The sequence below is a fragment of the Cyanistes caeruleus genome, chromosome 9 (genome assembly GCF_971803275.1).
Source record: "Cyanistes caeruleus chromosome 9, bCyaCae1.hap1.1, whole genome shotgun sequence".
In the NCBI taxonomy this organism is placed as follows: domain Eukaryota; kingdom Metazoa; phylum Chordata; class Aves; order Passeriformes; family Paridae; genus Cyanistes; species Cyanistes caeruleus.
Window position 1 is genome coordinate 1,810,033 of NC_141709.1, and position 12,704 is coordinate 1,822,736.

General features: G+C 44.5%; 1 protein-coding gene across 50 annotated transcripts in view; it reads right to left on the minus strand.

Annotated features, from left to right (window-relative positions):
• The window catches only part of PRRC2C (proline rich coiled-coil 2C), a 69,344-nt gene that overhangs the window by 31,262 nt on the left and 25,378 nt on the right, over positions 1 to 12,704 (minus strand). For 37 of the 50 annotated variants that reach the window (XM_086842405.1, XM_086842382.1, XM_086842399.1 and 34 more), the window contains exons 6-18: positions 12,047 to 12,225; positions 11,615 to 11,694; positions 10,873 to 11,006; positions 10,704 to 10,791; positions 10,298 to 10,439; positions 9,283 to 9,357; positions 7,960 to 8,575; positions 7,001 to 7,170; positions 6,161 to 6,407; positions 4,883 to 5,096; positions 1,920 to 4,283; positions 1,079 to 1,287; positions 331 to 485 (exon numbers count right to left, since the gene is read on the minus strand). In XM_086842405.1, the coding sequence (XP_086698531.1) occupies positions 331 to 485; positions 1,079 to 1,287; positions 1,920 to 4,283; positions 4,883 to 5,096; positions 6,161 to 6,407; positions 7,001 to 7,170; positions 7,960 to 8,575; positions 9,283 to 9,357; positions 10,298 to 10,439; positions 10,704 to 10,791; positions 10,873 to 11,006; positions 11,615 to 11,694; positions 12,047 to 12,225 (4,673 nt within the window). The remainder of the gene's footprint in view (positions 1 to 330; positions 486 to 1,078; positions 1,288 to 1,919; positions 4,284 to 4,882; positions 5,097 to 6,160; positions 6,408 to 7,000; positions 7,171 to 7,959; positions 8,576 to 9,282; positions 9,358 to 10,297; positions 10,440 to 10,703; positions 10,792 to 10,872; positions 11,007 to 11,614; positions 11,695 to 12,046; positions 12,226 to 12,704) is intronic. The other 13 variants (XM_086842407.1, XM_086842406.1, XM_086842383.1 and 10 more) reach the window with 1 other exon arrangement.

Consider the following 12,704-nt stretch of genomic DNA (forward strand, 5'->3'; position numbering starts at 1 on the left):
GAACAATGATTTCTCATCCATTTTTTCTTGGATTCAACTGATATATAAGCAATAGGGTAAATCTTTATCACAGTATGAAAAATGGTGTTTTTATCAGTTTGCCAATTCCACCTGCCTGCCAGTGCCCAATTAAGAACAGAATCCCAAGGTGACTAAATAAAAATGAATTTTATTTACCAAATATGAACAACTATAATGTTAAACATAACTAAGTAGTTATATTTAGAAGGAGAAAATATAGCTTTTTTGGAAGGAATATTCTGCACCCTTGACAACATTCCCAGTACTGCAAGCAGCATTTTTCCCCCACTATAAATGCTGGTCCTGTACCTGCACTGTTTGTTCTTCCTTCTTTCTGCGCTCCTCATCTTGCAAGCGTTTTTGCTGCTTCTTAGACACCACTTCTGTGAAACCATCATCATTCAAGTTAGATTGGGAGTCTTCAACTACTGTCACTTCAGGGTGATCATCAATGATCACAACACCTATAGGAAAAGGAAAGGTATAGATGCTGCTGTTTCAACAGCTTCAGGTGCAATGCACCAAGCCAAAATTGGCTTTGGAGTGGAAGTTACTTCCCCACAGACACAGATGGGGGCCCTGATCAATGGCAAGCTTCTGCTTGCCAAGTGCTTTGCTGCTGAGCTCAAAGGTAAGGAGTTAATATTTAAGAACTTTAAAACTGGAGCTTCCTGTACCAGGTTCTCCAGGAAATTACTAAAACATAGTAATGAATAATGAACAACCCTCCCAGATATCAGGTCTAAGCTTAGCAGTGATAACCACTGCCTTTACTTTTGAAAATTAACTAATTTATGAGAATGTGATGGAGAATGGTAGGAATGAAAGGTTATGACTGTACAAAATTGTTCTCATCTACACATAACACACAATTAGGTTTGGCACCTTTTACAGGCACACACATTATTAGGTATCACAAAGATAGCCATGCTCAAGTGTCCAATTATTCTGTTGTTCTAAAAATATCCCCCTTTTCTAAAGTTTTTAAGCATCTAGCTCTATATGCAACAAAACTAGCAGAACTATCAAAAATTATTAGAATATTATCAATACATACTTGCATAATTATTAAGATCAAATTGAGACAAGGCATCCACTTTTTCCTTGGGCTTCTTTGGACCAGCCTTTGGTTCTTCTCTCTTTTTGCCACTTGCATCCTTGGTGGTTTTCTGTCCTGCAGCAGTGACACCTCCATCCTCCTGATGTAAAGAGTTGCCATTGGCAGGATCAACACCAGGCACAGGTGCTGCCTGCTCTTCAAATGGCCTGTGTTAGAAAAAAATTGAAAATTAAGTCACAGAGAACACTCAGGAGGCAGCCAACAATCCAATTCAGATCCCACTACAGGGCTGTAAGCGTTTACTGACTTCTTAGTAGGGTCCAGACTTTTTACTTTCAGTTCCTAATGAGCAGCTCAGCAGCAAAAGGTGTTTTGGGGAAATATCAAATGCTCTACTGACTTTTCCATCCAATTAAGCATATGGAAAAATAAAGTCTAGTCTAAATGGTAAGCATTTCTCAACCTGCTTGTCTGTGTTAGCTGATTGATCTAATATGCAACGCAGCAATTTACACATTAACTGTAAAACTGCTCACATGAACATTTCTGCTTGCATCCAAATCTCGAGAAACATAGCTCAACTCAGAAACAACACTGCCATTTTTTTAAAGTTAGGCTTTTTTAGCATTGTGCATCCAGGAACACTCCATTCTCAGCTTCAGGTTCCAGGTGTCTGTATATAAACAGAAGAACTAGAAAGTACAGAGCCACGGGCGCACGTATCAGAGTCTTTTTTACCACTCTACGGATCTGAACTAACTGCTTATGGTTTCAAACCACAAGAGGACAACAGAAGACCAACACCCTGTGTGCTTCCTCCCAGAGGCTGGGTACTCACCCTCTTTTTCCGCTTCTGGGAGGGGGACCACTCCGCCTTTCACTCCGGGGCCCTGAGAAATTCCTCCCTGGCTTAGCTGGCCCGTTGTTGCCCCGTCGGTTCTGACGGTCTATTCCAGGCCGCTGACTAGAGAAGCTTCTCTTGGCTATTTCCCTCTTTGGAGCTCCAGCATTTTCTCCTGCCTTTGCAGCAACCTGTGCTGCAGCATCTGCTGTTTTCTTCTCATCCCTTTCCCGCCTCTCATTGAAGTCGCTGCTTTCCGAGGCCGTTTCCCACTCTTCATTCGCCTGGTCTGAAGAATTCTGGTTGGACAAGTCTGGTGTCTTACTTCCTGACACATCCAGAGCAGGGTTGGAGGGCTCATTAACTGCATTATTAACTGTGGCACTCGTTGTGGAGCTAGTCACCGCCTCGCTGATCTTGGATGCGGCCTCTCTCTCTTTCAGGCGCCTGAAGCGTGGTGGCTTATCCTGCCTTGGGGGCCGGGCAGGCCTCTGCCTTCGTGGCCTCTCTCTGTTTGGATCAAACTTCCTCTCAAATTTTGGAGGTCTTTTATCAATTGGTATAGGGCCATAATGCTCGTTTCTTCTCGGAGGCTCCCCATCTTCTGCTTTAATGATCTCTGTTTGCCTGGGGTTCCACTGATTCTCCCTGTAGGCTGGTCTCCTGATTGTGGACGGACGTGGAGGACGTCCCCCGGGATCCCTGCCACCACGTCTATACATTCCCCCTCTGCCTCGTCTAGAAGGTTCTCCTTTAGGAAGAAATCCTGGTTTGGGCTTGTTCTCATAATCTCTGATGTACGTTTTTTCTAGGGATCTGTTGTCTACTCTGATACTGTTCTCGGGTTTGAACGACAGGGGCTTTGGAGGCTTCTTGCCATCGGCTCTTTCTTCTCTTTTGGGGTGCTTGCCCTTGATGATGCTGTCTTTGTCTGAGAGCAGGGTGTCACTTGCGCTCTCGTGCACTTCGCTGTCAGAATCTGTCTCCGAGCCATGCTGGCGCCGCCGTTTCGGGATTACTTCAAAGTCAGAACTCTCACTACGAGTTTCACTCTCTTCTCTTTGCCTAACAGGCCCTGAAGGCACGTGCTCTGATCTAGGCTTAGGATCTCTGTAGTGTGGGTACTCTCTATTATGGCCTCTACTGCCCCGGCCACGTCCCCCGTACGAACCCCTGTAGCTACGGCCCCTGGAGTAATACTCGCCACGACCTCTGCCTCTGTATCCCTGCTCTGGGAACCAGTCCCTATCCCTGGCCTCCTTCCAGTATGTCCTAGGTGGTAAGCCAGGCTCTCTTTTGACTGGCCTGGTTTCTAGGCGTGGTTTCTCTACCACCTCCTTGCTCACCACCTTCTCAGCCTGCTTGTCCTCCTTGCCGGGGGGAGCCGGGGGCTGCGGGTGGGGCGGGGGCTGAGCGGCCGGCGGGGCGGCCGGGGGCTGTGGGATGGCTGGGGGCAGCTGGGCAGTGGCTGGCTGGGCAGCTGGGAGCTGCTGCTGCCCTGAAGGCCCGGGGGGCTGCACCACAGCTTTAGCTGCTGCCTCGGGCTGACTGCTCTCCTGGCTTGCTGGTGCTGGGGCAGCATCCTGGGTTATCTTCTTAGCCAAAGGAGCGCTGCTGGAGGCGGATCTCTCGGGCTCAGCCTGAGACAGTGGCACCTGAGGCGCTTCCTTCTTGTCACTTTTTTCAGGCTTGCCTGGTTTTTCACTAGCTGGCTTTTCTCCTTCCTTCTCCTTTCTCTGCTCGCGCTCTTCTCTCTGTTCACGCTCTTCCTTCATGTCCCTAAGCACAGGTTTCTTAATAGGACCCGATCTTCTCACTGGTCTGTCGCCTCCTTCGTCTCGCCTGCCGTAACCCGGCCTAGGACCCCATCTTGTTTCAGACTTAGGTTTGAAAGTTTTCTCAGGTTTTGGTCCTTCTGATGTTCTATTGGTGATCAAAATTTCTTTTTTCGGTTTAATCTCAAGTCTCTCAATTGTCTCCTTTGTCTCAATAGGTCTGTTACTTAATTTAGGGATGTTTGCTGCTGTTTCGCTCCTCTGGTCTTCTGATTTTAGAGAGTGACTTGAACCATGGGAAATGCTTCTCTTTAATGAAGAGTGACTTTCTCCCACAGGCACCAATTCTTCTGGAGAACTACGTGTAACTTTCTCACTCACTCCTTCAAAATTAACTGCTGTGTTAGGTGTGTCAGTCTGGAGAGGTTGTACATCTTCCAAAGGCCTGCTTGGGAACTTCTGTACCTCCACCTCTCCTGATTCTCTGAAAAATTCTGTCTTTGGATGAGAGTCCAACTGGTTGTGTTCTACAGGATAAGCACTGGCAGGGACAGCAACTCGTTCTTGCTCCAAGTGTGCCTCAGACCTAAGCAGAAAGCAATAAAGAGTATTAGCATGTGGGGGAAAAATTAATCCATACATAATTACTCAAATCAAATAATTTTCTATCAAGGATCTATGTCAGCTCTAGGAAGTAATAGGAAATCATTTTTAATTAAGCCACCCACTATTATCCAGATGGCAGCAGAGCAAAACATTTCTGAATACTTGTAAGAAGCACAGGAAACTCCTGACAATTCACCATGGAGCAGAGGCTGAAAGGGACTTTTGCTTTATACCACTCGTACTTAACACACCACTTCTGAAACGAACAGAAGTTCTCTAAAATGTGGAGAACAGAGCAAATGGAGAACATTGCAAAAATGTTCTACAAAACTGCAAATTCAAAACATCCTGGCAATCACCATTCATCTAGGCTAATGATCCTAAACAAGGAGTAAATTGTCTTTCTAGACCCTGCTACAGAGCAAGCATGTCTTCTTGTTTTGTACAACAGCACCAAGCACTCTGCATCCCCCAGTCACAACTCCTCCTTTCAAGTTTTGTGTGAAGCTACAACCCAGTCAGTCAAAATTGCATTTTGCAAGCTGTGTGACTTGGGTGAGTGGCACAACTCAGACATACCTCAAATCATCAGGCTCTTCTAACACCTTGGGAGGAGAACTGGACTGCTGAGATTCTGCGTGGGGGTAGGGGTCTGAGCCCCACATCATGCGTGGCTCGGACAGAGGCACGCTGTGCTCCCTTGCAGAGCGAGCCATGTGCTCAAACGAATCTGAACCAGCTGCTGAGCCCTCCAGCTGCTCTCTTCTCATCAGAGGTTTGGGAGGCATAATTCCTGTGGCAGAGTCAAGTTCAACAATTGAAACAAACTTCACATTAGCAAAGCGACCTCAATACAAACAAAGCCTGTCAGGAGGTATCAAGGAACACTACTGTCTCTCCACCAATCTCCTTCCCTTTGACTCTCTGTGTTGAAACCAAATGTCTGTTCCCTGCCTGCCGACCTCAGAATGACTAAATCACGCTCAACACTTGTATCCCCATGTCCCAACAAATAGAAAAAGCTGTCTGCTTTCACTAGAATGCGAAGAACCAGGCCTGTGGACCCTTAAACTCATGGATGAAGTTCCTGCTGTAACAGCTGCATGGAAAAAGGCAAGATGAGTGTACACACAGGCAGTTTTTTATACTGTATTTTCCAATTTTTTTTATTTGTAGCATTTCAAAGAAATTCTGTAGTTTTCAGTATCTTTGCTTAGTCTGCTATTTCCTCCATTCATTCCCTGCACCCACTGAGGACACCCTTTCCCTTGCTCTTTAGTTGAGCAGGTATCTCCATTACCTTACATGACAGCCTTCTATTATTTATGCCCAACACCTTTCCTAACTGCAAATCAGATGGACAGTCCACAAATTAAAAAATATTTTTTAAAGTCGAGAATCTGAAACCACAAGTTTATTAAGACTCTGAAGCTGTTAATATGAAATGTAAAAATAGCAAACTTTGATGGGATTTTTTTAGGAAGCAATGTAGTGCCAAGTGCTAAGATGTAATGAAACACAAATGGTAAATTCACTTTTCCTCAGTTCAACCTAACTCTTGCCAGCTTTCTGTCTGCAACAAAGGAAGGCTTATGCTGACATTCTCAATCATATTAACTGTCACTCAAATGCCTGCAGTGTGACACCTGGAATTTTACTTTATAGTCAGAAGTATACATTCTCATAGGACTACAGTTTTAGCCACATATGACTACAGTCTATTTTGTCCCAAACAACAAAATAATGTAGATTTCTTCTTAAAAACCCACCCAGCCACTAAACAAAGCGTGGTTAAGAAAAGACTTCTATTTCAAAACCAAATTAAGTTAAACAATCGAAAAATGTCTCCAGGTTTACCTGGATGAATAGGAGGCATATCCATGGCAGGTCTTCCTGACATCATCCGTGGGTCCATGTAGGATTGCATCATGAGCCAGCGGGGGTCAAAGCCCATGGAAGCCAAATGCTGGGGATGGGGCTGCATGGGCTGGTAAAGGGGTCTGTGCTGGGGTGGTGGGACAGGGCCACTCGAAGGCTGGGAGGGAGCAGACTGTGGAAGGACACCTTGCTGCTGTTGCTGCCACTGCTGCTGTTTCATTTGCTCCTGCAGATCAAAAACCAGTGTTACAGGACTTTTTGATAAGTTGAAGACTTGAGCACAGCTTTAATAACCCTTGGAAGCAACAAGAACAATTATCTCCAGGACAGCAAGTATTCTGAAAGTTAATTGTAAACATGTGTCAGGATGAGCTAGGAGAAAAGGGAGAAAACCAGACTGGGCAATTTACAATAGCTACAGCCTAACTGGTGTGCAGCTGAGACACACAACAACCTATACTTGGTGCATGTCATTAATGCAAAGTGCTCCTCAGACCACAGGACCCACGTTCAACTGTGTCACACCCTTTTAGGAAAAGCTGCAGAAATAATCAGCCATCAGACTTCAGGTTCCACAAGCAAAGCCCAGGGCAATGCCAGTGTGGGCCAGCTTTAAAGCCTCTCTTGCCTTCTGCTCACTTACAAACCTTGCAAGTGACAAGAAGTGCTTCAGGCAGAGCAATTCCTGCTAATACCATTTTCTAGAAGCTGGAAACCGAAAGCTCAGGATTTCTGAAACTCCTATGAACACCTTCTTCAGCATGAGGCAGAACACAGCATTCTTTAAATGAACCTCCTTTAAATGAACTGGTTTGTTACCTGCTGCCTCTGAAATCTTGGTGGTAATGACTTCTGGAACTGCTTGGAATAGCCTGAGGAAACAGCAGGACGAGGCTGAGATCCTGAGTCCGGCTCACTCTCGTGAGTCACCTGTGAAACCTCTTTCTCATTCCGACCACTGTCTTGTCGAGTAAAGACTGCTTGATCTTCTGAAAAAAACCAACAAAACCCCCACCTATGTTACACAACAGTCAATCTTAGAACTGACAATTTTACCAGAATGTCAGCTAAAGAATGTTCTAAAATACCTGCCTTCTCTAACTTCACAATCTCAGTTTCCAAAACCAGTTAAGGCACAAAAAGTCAAGGACAACCCCTCAAAGAACTGTTGTTAATACACCTCCTGTCCTTTTTAAACTTAAATACATTGGGAAATCAACCACTGGCATTTAGGTTGCAGCTATTATTTAAGAAGTGCTGCATCAATGACACCATATCGCATTTGGATCAACTTTTTTTTATGAGCTAAGGTTTGGTTTTACAATCAATTTTATCCATTTAAATAGAATATAACCTTACCAAGCATAGTCTATCAGTTTTCTCACGGCATTCAAAAAAATGCACCACATTTAAATAGGTGCCCTTTGTGTCTACTTCTCTAGGCTTGCTGAAAGGAGAGAATAACTGCAATAATTTGCACTGCTTTTTAAGCAACATGGATGGCTGACCCTTCTTTAGGAAGAGAAGAAAGCCTGCTTTTCTTTCTGTATTCCTCAAAGTCCAGCCTAAATCACAGAAATCATTTTTTTTCCCTAATCTTTTGATGAGCTGGGCAAACAGGCTTAGCTCAAAGGACAGTTATCAGCTGTAATGTGCCAGGAAAATAATTGGTCTAGATGCACTAGGTTAATTAGGTATGCAAATGAGACTCCTAGACAACAGCTATGCTCTGTGACTCAGCTTTAAGAAGGACAACTCCTACTTGTGTGCAAGCATACCTTTTTCTTCCTTGTTATTCTTGGTTTCACTTTCTTGTTTTTCTACTACAGGTGTTGCCACAGGTTCTACAGGCTCAGGAACCTCATGTGCTGGTTTCTCCTCTTCTTTCTCTTTCTCGTTCTCCTTCTCTTCTTTCTCCACCTCTTTTTCTTTCTCTTTCTCTTCTTCTTGTTCTTTCACCTTCTCCAGTTTTTCTTCTTTTTCCTTTTCCTTCTCCCTTTCCCTCTCTTTCTCCTTTTCCTTCTCCCTCTCTTTTTCTCGTTCCCTCTCCCGCTCCCTCTCCTTTTCCCTCTCCCGCTCCCGTTCTCTCTCCCTCTCCCTCTCTCTTTCCCTTTCCCTCTCCCTCTCTCTCTCTTTCAGAGGGTCTTCCCGGGAGGGTTTTGTCATGCAGCCGAATTTCTCGTTTAACCGTTTGAGCTTTTCAGCACAAGCTGCTTTTCGCTGCTCTTCCATTCTCCTCTCTTCCTCTTCTCGCCGCTTACGGGCTCTCTCCACTGCAGCCGATATCTCTGACTGCTGCCTCCTCCTCTGCTTCCAGATTTCATCTTCATCTGGTACTGGTTTAGGGGGAAAGGGTCCCTGCCTTCCCATCTGGCGATCAGGGGGAGGAGGGTGCTGCAAGAAGAAAATCAGGTTGAACACGGGTTACGTAAGCAGCCAGCAGGAATACTACGTTTTAACTATTTGTCAACACACATGTATCTGCATGGCATCTTTAAAAAGCAGGACTTGGAAGAAAAAGCCAGCCCCCACCTTTCTGATATGGTTAAGACTCTCACAACCTGAGCTCAGAAAGGAGAGGTAGAGATCACTTGGGCTCACGTCAGCTCTCCTCCCCATCACGGCAAAGTGACAGCAAAGATCACAAACATATTTTAGATTTGGTTATAGGCTGCTCTAAATCTCAGACAAAAGTGCCTCAAGGAGCCAAGGAATTTCAAGGTAGCTCAGGATAAGCGAGATTTTAGTTCACATTTCATTTGGGACTTCATCTCTTCATCTGTCTCGGCAGCCATCCCTCCAGCAGTGTTCCCATGCTCCTGTCCTCTCCAGTTCCCAAGTGGGGCTGGATAACTAAAAGCTCTTGAAATTCTCGTGCATTTCACATGGCACTTACAAGACAGGTCAGCTTTACACAGTTGCAGCATAGCTGTGTTGGGGTCCCATTCCTACCAACCCCAGGCACTACCATCATTTTACTTGTTAAAGGAAAGGCTTATCACTGTGTGAAGTGTATTTTTATTTTTCTTCATCTAAACCCCTCCACCGCTGCATTAAAGAATTTAACTCTAGGAAATAAGGACAATTCTCATTTTTCTTACCGGTGGTAGAATAGATTTTGGAGGAAGAGCGGGGCCACCTCTTTCATGTACAGAAGGCTGTGGTGGACCTCGATCCTGTTGGATCAAACACAGTACCAGGGTTAAGCAAGCTTCTAACCACAGCCAAGCTGAAAAAATTTTAGATTTACTGTCTTCTACTGCATTAAGACACTACACCTAATAAGGCATCTATACTCAACACAAATCTTCATGCAAAACTAGGGCAAAAACATTTTCACATTTATGTACTGAGAGCAGAACAATTTAACTTCATGTTCCTGCACCATTTTTCCTTAGATTCAGTGTAGCATCAAACTTAAAGAACACTGTGATCTTTAATACAGAGAGAAAGTGCAAATAAAACCAATCCCATATTTACTATCTTCATTATTACTGGTGCCAAGAGAAAATATTTCTGGGATATTTTCAAAACCCACATAGCTTTTCCTGGGTGGGGAGGGAAATTGGGCTGTAGCAGACATAAATTGAGGTGGATGGAAATATTCCTGTACAGAGGAAACCAAAAATGGCCGAGCTGAAGAATTCTACATGGCCTGTATAAAACCCATTAGTGTGAGAAGTGAACTCACAGCTAAGCTGCACTGCAGAAAGTGGACCATGATACTAAAAAAATCCCCAAGCCCATGAAAATTATGTGGGCTATTTATCCACTGGAAAACCTGATAAACAGCAGAATGGCTTCATTCAGTGCCAGGGATGGACACACCAGTGTACTGAGCCTGTCAGAGTGCCTGACACAGGAGCTCTCACCCCTCAGGGGTGTGGGGCAGGACTCACTACATAAAGCCAAGCTATTTTTGTGCTGCTACCAGAGGCAGCTAAGTTGTCTGAGCAGCACCTGATCAGTTAGCACAGCTCAGATAATGCTTTCAGCAGCTAATGCCTTCCCTCATGTTCATAACCTTAATTGACCTGACAGTTTGGAAAGACACCTGAGTCAGAGCTCTCCTGACAAGGCTGCTGCCACAGGAGCTGCAGAGAAGAGCACACAAACCTGATCAAGCTGAGAGCTTTTGCTGTAAGACCCTTTGGCTGCTGCTGCAGAAACCTGGGTGGCAGACTTGGCATTTGTCTGTTCTTCTGTTTCCTTCTGGCCATCAGGACTCTGGGAATCTTTTGATGGTGTTTGTTCATCACTATGTGCAAAGAAATAAGAAAAAACAGAATGTGTATTCCACACAGGTATTTGGTGATTTATCTCTTAGCCTCAGTGTTTCTTAGTCAGGATAATTTCTACTCCACACCCAGCTGGCTGGAGTCTGCAGGCAGTTATGCAATTGAATACAGTATTAAATTACTGGAATTAGTGCTACTGGAATGAGTACTTGCACTCATTTCATTTTATCTTTCAAAAATCTAGTTAAGTGACATTTCACATCTAATTGGCAACACCAACTCACCCACTTTCCTTCTCTTTCTGACTGCTTCCTTGCTCATCATCATCACTGAAATTCAACTGCTCAGTGTAATCCACTTCACTCTGAGCACCTGACGCATAAACAAAGGTTCAATTAATCTTTCAGAAACATTCAGCATGCAAATAACAGACCATTAATCTGATGTTCTTACCTGCCCAGCCTTCATCAGCCTCAGCATCCAGATTATCGAATTTATCAAGTTCTTTGAGTTCACTAGCACTAAGAATGGATGGACGTTCAATAGGTTCTGAGCACCATGAGGGTGGGCCTCTTCCCCTTGGGCCTCTAAAAAATGAGAGAAACAAAAGGCACTGTCACTACTTATCCACAAATGACAGAGAAAAGGTCAACTTGTAGGACCATTATTTGATATATACAGCACTGTTGTTTCAGGCACAGTGAACTCTCATTCATCCACGTGAATACCAGAATTCAAATAATTACTCTATCATGCACAGGTATCCTTCACTATGGAAAAACACACAGAAAAGTGGAATATTAGTTTTATAGTCCATTAGAGCTCAACTTTAATTGGAAATCATCAGAGTTGAGAACCAGGAATTGACTCCTTTCACTGTAACAATGAAAAAGTCTTTTTATGGGCAAAATACTGTTTTTAAGTTTCAAAGATGTTCCTGCAAGTGACTCCTGCTCTTCACAATCCAAAACCCTGTGATACGCAGAACTGCCCAAAGTTTTGCAGTTGAGCTCACAAACTCCAGACACTCCAAGGCACTGCTCCACACAAGCAAAACTTGTGAGACTGACCAGTGTCAGCTCTTATGCAGTGTATAATCACTGTTGAGATACTCAGGGCAAATGATTTCTTTCTTAAAATTAAGTCACAAAGTTCATACCCAGACAAAAACCACCACCACTTGTAGGTTTCTTACCTGCTTGGCTCAGAATTAGGAAACCTTGTTGGACCTTGCATGGAGGGAGGATATGCCATTCTGGGATATTGATTAAACATCTAAAAAGGGATTAAAAACAGAAGCCATTCATTAAAAAGTACCACTCCATTAAGCACACTGAGACCATCAAAGGAAGTAATGGAAATAAAGCAAGACTCTTCACTCACAACTGTTTGCTTACTATTACAAATGGGTGACCTCAAGTCCCCAGGGGGAAGTGGCTGGAAGTGTTAATCAACTCTTGTTGTTCAAACTCCTTGTAGGAACAAGGAGCCACATCCTGTGAGGTGCTGGCTTTCAACCCTGCCCCTTCAGCAGGTAAGAACCCCATGGATGGGAGAGAAAGGGGCGTAAGAAAATCCCACTAGCCAAAAACCAATCCCTGCTGCTTAAAAACCGTTCATCACTCACATAAGGAGGCATCATTGCTCTGTACTGGGATGAGATGGATGGTGGCTGCTGGCCATTCAGCTTGGGCTGAGGGACCTGTGGCAACCGTACATCCCTCTTGTCTCCTGCCTTCTGGCCATCACTTTGTTCTGCTGGTGTAGCGCTGCCATCTTCTTGTCCCAGAGCCTTCGCTTCTTGATCTGTTGGAGAACCAGGAGAGTTGTTTTTATTACCCCCATCCCTTCAACCAGTAGCATCTGCATGGACAGAATCAGCACAAGAAAAGCCAAGAATAGACTTTAAATTGCAGATTTCCAGCCAGGGATGGTGAAGAACACGTTGTTCCCACGCAGTCCTTGGTGACACAGCAGACACATGTTCCTATCTGCTACAGAAACAAGCAGTGGCCACTTGAGAACCAACAGAAGCTGCCTCCTGATCCTCTTCAGCCCTAGGTCCAGCTGTGTTCCTGAAGGGTCAGAGCTAAATTTATGGACTGCTCTATTGGTCCCATTCTACCTTCCAAAACACAGTGCAGTTTAGGAAGGATACTGATTATAGCACAAGAAAGAAAACAGATTTAGCTGTGCTAAGTGGGCCACTGTTGACTCAGTGTGAAGATGCTGTCAAGGCAAAGATCAAGGTTCCTAAGCAGCAAAGGCCTACCAGGAAATTCTCA